At 52.8% G+C, this 6,521-nt stretch overlaps 1 protein-coding gene across 1 annotated transcript in view; it reads right to left on the bottom strand.

Moving 5' to 3' along the window:
- Window positions 1–3,555: 3,555 nt before the first annotated feature.
- Window positions 3,556–6,521, bottom strand: part of GRM4 (glutamate metabotropic receptor 4) — a 44,607-nt gene continuing 41,641 nt past the window's right edge. Inside the window, exons 10-11 of the mRNA XM_032203259.1 lie at window positions 6,229–6,475; window positions 3,556–4,472 (exon numbers count right to left, since the gene is read on the bottom strand). Of these exons, the coding sequence (XP_032059150.1) occupies window positions 4,423–4,472; window positions 6,229–6,475 (297 nt within the window). The 3' untranslated portion in view covers window positions 3,556–4,422. The remainder of the gene's footprint in view (window positions 4,473–6,228; window positions 6,476–6,521) is intronic.

Here is a 6,521-nt window from a genome sequence, read left to right as displayed (position 1 = left end):
GAATATTGCCACTGGGGACCGACCCTCACGTATGTGCCACACGCTCACCTCCCAGCCATGGGCCCTGGCTGCTGGGGATGCTTCGCAGAGAGGAACCAGGCAGTGGGCACGGGGGTGCTTCCACCTCCCACTGGGGGCCCCTGTCCCCCTGGGATGGCTCAGAGGCATCATCTGCCTCCTCAGCAGCACTGATGCACTCACCACAGCTTTCCAGCCTCCTCCCTGGCTTCCCACAATCCAGGAAAATCACACTCAAAGTCTCCATTTGTGTCTTCGAAGCTCCCAGTGGCCCCACAAGGGCCTGCTGCTCCAGGACAAATTCAGCTGGCGATGGCTCTCAGTAGGAGAAGCACTTTCTAGCGCAGAGATGAGCTCAACCTGCTCACTGCGGAGCTGGTCTCCCACGAAATGAACCACAGCAAATGTCACAAGCTCTGCTGCCTTCTCCTCTGAGTGCCAGTGGCACCTTGCTGCAAGCAGCACTCGGATCTCCTGAGGCAAGACTGGGACCGCGCAGCTCTGCCCACAGGCCAGTTGTGGAGCAAGGGAGGAACCACTCGAGCTCCATCCTCCACCTGCCTGCTCCAGCCCTGCTCCCCGCATCCCCTTGCTCCAGATTTCCTTACTCAGGGGTTCTCCTGTGGCTTTGACAGGCGGGCTCCAAACCCGAGTGGTTGGGGAGCAAGAGATGAGACTGAGAAATCTACAGAGAAGTGATTTGATTTTATTTTTTCCATTTCCTATAGAGTTGGCCTAATTGTGTCACTAGAGTCTGTAATTTGCCTCTCACAGAACAGAGTTAATGACAGGCTCCACACTGCTGCCTCACATACAGGCTGGGGACATGCACACACACACACACACACACAACGGGACCCAACGCACCACTGGCAGGGTGGTGGGACCCCAAAAGCTCCCAGGAACAAGAGGGAGCTCAGGAAAGGAACTCCCCATCACAGCTGAGTGGGGGAGATACGAGCAGGAGAACCTTGGAGTTGGTGCTACAGAAGGTTTTCTGCCCCACTTCTCAGCATGCCATTAAAAGGGAAGAAATGTACAGGCGAACCGCTTGGGGAACTCAAGCAGTTATTGTCATTTAAATTCAGCAGTCCTTCACGAGAATAAGGGAAAAAACAGGTAAGTGCTTTTAAGCTGCGAAGGACAAGAGGAGAACAACAGCACAGATTTTGGTGCAAGCACCTTATTAAAAATTTACATGAAGTGCCAAAACCTAGGAATTCCCCCACCAGATCACTCAGTATCTACTCTGCTCCTCTTGCCCTCAAACATGTCAAGCAAAGCTGAAACTCAATCCTAAGAGATGCAAACCAGCTCCCGAACCTGCCCCAACAGCAGCAGCTATCACCTCTCTGCAGATAGCAGCACCAGAGCCTGCCTAGGTCTGTGTCACTCTAAGTCCATCTCAATTGCTTATAGACTGCTCCCTTTTAATTAGCTTTCATAATCAAATAAGTGTCTAGAATTAAACGGCACTGCATCAGGAAATGCCATACAAAATTAACCAACCATGTTCAGAGGTCACTGCATCCGCCACTGAAACACATCCAGCCCTGGGAGGGATGCAGCTCTGCCAGCACATGGACACAGTGCCAGTAGGGGTAGGTTGGAGCTGATAAAAATGGGGCCAATTAAAATTCTGTTCCAAGACGAGTGAGGTTGGCTTTGTACAAATATTTTGCATATCTACTTAAGAGCCTCTTTATATTATTTAAGCTAAAGTCTGTAAAGAATAAGACTGAATCACTGTAAAGCACACTTACACCAAAATAAGTACCCACATGAGGACTCTCTTGATTTAAAACTCCATCAGGTCCATCGGGAAATCAGGGTAGCTATTGCGCTTAAATAGGGCCTGATGCAAGAGGGGAACATGAATCTACTTGAAACTATAATAAAGATTTGGCCAAGTGACTTCTTCTCCAAGCATCAAAGGTGCCCCCTTGGGAAGCACCATCCCAGATATTGAAGGCCAGACCCCACCACCTCTCACACCAAGCCATAGCTCCTGGGGCCACTGCTCGTGCTGTGCCCTGCGTCCCTCCACAGACCACCAGAGCACAGACATGCCTGGGGGATCTGCTGGGTGGCAGCACAGTCATTCCCTGGCCACAGCCTCTCTGGAGGGCTCAGAGCATCCCTCCTCATAGGAGCTGCAAGGGGAGGAAGGGGGATGCTGTAATTAAAGTGGAATCAGCCTTTCCAGTCATTGTCAGGAAGAGCTTGGGGTGGAAGGCTGCTTGTAAAAACAGCAGAGCAGTAACAAAGCTAGGAATGACACCAGAGACATCGACTTGGGTTTTCTAGGAGCCCTGTGAACCAGGCAGCATTTCACATCTGATCCGACAGTGATGAACGCAGTGGGAATGGAGCAGTTCTTCCTCCTGAGAAGCTCTTTTGACAAGTGTGATCTTATGAAAGTTTCAGGCGTTTCATTATATTTCTTTTTCTTCTTTAACTCCTGCCTTCAAGCCCTGCTCTGTCCTCCCTGCATCAGCAGGGACAGGCTTGGTTCCCTTGCACTGATTGATAGCTGAAGGTCCCTGCAGTACTTGGAGTGGCACCAAGACCTCCCCTCCCCGGGGCACACAGCCAGAGGCACAGACTGTGGGGCTGCAGTTAATACACAAATAGGTCTAGAAACATGCAACACAGTGCGATAGCTTCTCCTGGGCTCAGAGAGGGAATACATGGGTATTTTGCACTGGTAGGAACACACGTAAAGAGATGGGAAGAAATCCTTGCTGCTTCAGAGGTTGCGACACCACAAGCAGCCCCAATGTCGCTGCAGAGCACCCAGCAAGCTGCTCAGAAAAACAGAGCCAGCCCAACTCTCTGGGCCAGCAGCACCTTTTCCTGCCTCCTTTGCCCACCTCTCATTTGCCCTCAAGTGAAAAGAGGAGCTTGGACCTACCTCTCCTTACACTGCAGTAAACAAGCAGAGTCACCCGTTTCCAAGTGTCTTTCCACAGCACAGGGACATGGACACCACCAGCAACCACACCAAAGCTCCCAAAACAGGCAAAAGCAAGGCTCAGAACAGCCACCTACCCTGTGCATCGGGCTGTGCTGTCCCAAGAGGCAGGCTGGAGCCTGGGGTAAGCAGGCAGGGCAGGGCTGCTCTCGTTAGCTGGTGACTCCCTAATTAACCCATGTGAGTCTTGATGAGGATGGTGGAGCTGGCCCTGCCTCTAAAGGGAGAAAAGAAGAGGAAATCCCTTCCTTTGCACTGTGCCATCCTCCAGCCTCAACCCACACCTCGGGGAAGAGCAAACACAAAGGACTCAGCCCTTTCTGCCCAATTCTGCCCCAAGCACTGAGCACCAGCTACAGCATGAGCCCTGACACGCTGTGCCAGCGTGGTGCTGAGCTCTCCTTCTGGCCTTGTCCCGGCCCCTCGCGAGGACCCACGTGGAGGGGAAGGGTGCTGAGCCCTGCCTGGGAGCGCTCAGCCACCAGAACCTTCCCCGCTGTCCGAAACCAAGTCACCTCCTGGGGGCTAGACTGAACAGGCACCAAGAGACAGCAAACGCCGAGTGCAAAACCATGGTCTTTTATTAGAAATCTCCTCGTATAAAAATGATCATGCTCTACACAGTCATCGAATAATTCATAAACATCCAGGCACTGAACTTTGTATTTTTTCTTTTTTTTTTTTTTTTTGACTGGTCAGTACATAAAGCAGACATATTTCAATCCATATGATCATCACGTACATTAATTAACCACCTATAGAAATCAGCACTTTGAACACAGTCTAGGTTTTATTTTATTTTATTTCGTTGTCTCTTTTTTATTTAAATTTTACGTATTTTTTATTTATTTTTCCTTTTTGCAACATATAGAATTTGGTAGGATAAGGGAGAGTGAAGAGTGACAGAGGAATACAGGAACAAAAGAAAATGAGGGATAAAAAATTTAAAAAAAAAAAAAAAGGAAGAAACCAGAAGGTGCTGCACAACCACAAACAATCTCACAAATTCCAGAAAAGGGAAAATGTTGGGTCATTTTTTGTTTTCTCGTTTTTTCTTTTTTTTTTTTTTTTTGCCAAGATACAGAAAAAATAAACAAAGCCTTGCTGCAGTCCATCAGCTCTTCCCCACATTTCATCCCCCCCTGCTCAACTGTTCCTCTTCCTCCGTGGGGAGGCATGCATCATCACGGTGGTCGGTGATTTCTTTTTATTATTTATTTGTTGTTTTGTTTTTTTTTTTTTGCTGCTGTTGAACATCATCATCCCCAGGAGCTCTGCCCCCAGCCCATCCAGGAGCAGGACCCCGCTGCCACCTCCCTGTCCCATCCCACTCCCCTGCAGCGCCGTGCCACGAGGGATGCAGCTCAGCTCCCTCCCGCTTCGCGGCAGCCGCAGCCTCCCTCCGTGCCAGGCGGTTGCGATCCCTGGAGTTAAATCGCGTGGTTGCTGTAGCTGACGTAGGTCTGTTTGGTAGCCAGCGCTGGAAAGAGAGACAAGTCTCGCATGTATGGGTGACAAAACCTGCCCGTCCTTTCTGGCTCCCATCCCGTGCCCCCCATCTGGCCAGGGAGATGCTGGTGGGGACACGGCCTGGTGTTTGCTCATGGATCCGACCAGCCTTGGCACTGGGGACAGTCCCTCTGAGGACCCTGAGCCGTGCCAGAAGAGCTGAGCCCCTGGGGGCTTTCTAAAGACAGATTGCCATGAAGAGAGACCCCGGGAAGTGCCACGAGCCCCAGGATGCATCCTCATATTCCCATTCCCTTCCCTCAAGCTGGACAAACCCACAGGTGCTCCACTCTCCCAACACCTCCTCTTGCCCCAGTCCTTCACGAGCCTGGCAGAGCCAGGAAAATGCCAGATAATAACTTCTGCTCCCTGCAGGGCTGTGCTGCTGCCCTTGGGCTGCAGCGTGTCACTTGCTTTTAGTGGCAGCCACAGGTCAGGGAGAGGAGGTGGCAGCAGCTTGCAGCACCCTGGCTCCTCTCGGTGCTCTGGCTGGGCACAATGCTCTGAAGAGACCTTGCCACCAGGTCCCCACAGACCACGGGGCTCAGCAGGCACACAGACACCTCCAGCCAAGGACATGGGACGAGACACAGAGGTCAGGACACCACGAGCAGCACAAATGCATCCTTTACAAGCCCAGTGGGCTCTGCCATCCACATGGGAGAGCGAAGACGCCAGCAGCTCCCCCTCCCAGCGCTCTGTGTCCACCTCGGTGCCTCGCTGACAAATGAACCTTGCTGGAGATTGCAGACTGGGTTTCCCAGCTAACAATTAGATAGGCCATACGAAATTAGAGCTGACAGAGCTATTTGTTAGCTGCAATGTTTTCGTAGCCAATCTGCCCATATCAAAGCCCCGTGAATTATTTATTCTGCTGTTTATTTCAGGATCCGTGACCCACCAGTGACAGAGTGAAGAACAGACCCTCCGTGCCTCCCACCCTGGCAGCGATGCTGTGCCCAGCTTGCAGCCTTGGCAAGCCACCGCACACCCAGCTCCCGTAATCCCTATGCGAGACACATCCGAGCCGGAGATGCGGCAGACAGGAGGCTCAGCTCTCCCTGCTCCCGGCACGTATGAGCCTCTGGGGCTCCTGCTACAAGTCCTGAGTGGGAGAAAGTTGCTGAGTGCAGCAGAGAGGAAGTGCCTGCAGCACAGTCAGGCACTGGGACGGGTTGCCCAGGGAGGTGGGGGAGTCCCCGTCCCTGGGGGTGCTCAAGGAGAGGTTGGGGCTGGTGCTTGGGGACAGGGCTCAGTGGGGACAGTGGTGGTAGGGGTTGGCTGGACCAGATGATCTTAGAGGGCTTTTCCAACCCTAACGATTCTGTGATTTCCCATTCCAGCCACCCATCAGCATTTCCCATATGGAGGGAGTAGGCACAACACATCCTGTCTCACCCACATGGCTATGGTGATGAAAAAATATGGTTCTTGGGTGCCAATATATTAACAGAGGGGAAATCTGCCCTGCCAATGGACAGGACAGCTGCTCTCCCGTTGCAGATAACCAGAGCCCACCACCCCCCTCAGGAAGCAGAGTGACCCCCATGACGTTGGACACAGCCCTTCACGCTGCTGGAGGATGGCAGGGGGCATCTGACACCTCCCCGTGCTGCCAGCATCACCTGAGCCCACGCAGCACCGGACAGCCCAGCTGCAGCCTGCCGGCCAGCCAGGCCTTTGGGCTTCCAGGCAGGACCCGCTCCCCGCACCAGGAGCCACATTACCTTGTGTTTCCAGATTTTCGCACAGCTCTGATTTGGCCTCCCCGTTGGGGCGGAAGCCTCCCTTCTGGGAGAACTTGTTGGACATGGTGGCCGCCGTGACCACCGCCTTCAGGCTCCGCTTGCGCTTGGGGACGTTCTGCTCCGGGTGGAAGAGGATGATGTACACCTTGGGCATGTAGAGCATGCCCAGGGACACTGAGGCACTCAGACTCACCGAGATGGTGAGCGTCGTGGTCTGGATGTACATCTGCAAGACACAAGGACACTCAGCTCACTAGGATGAGGGGGGAAAT

The sequence above is a fragment of the Aythya fuligula genome, chromosome 25 (assembly GCF_009819795.1).
Source record: "Aythya fuligula isolate bAytFul2 chromosome 25, bAytFul2.pri, whole genome shotgun sequence".
Lineage (NCBI taxonomy): Eukaryota > Metazoa > Chordata > Aves > Anseriformes > Anatidae > Aythya > Aythya fuligula.
Note: the sequence above shows the minus strand (reverse complement) of the source record. Positions and strands in the feature narration are given on the sequence as shown.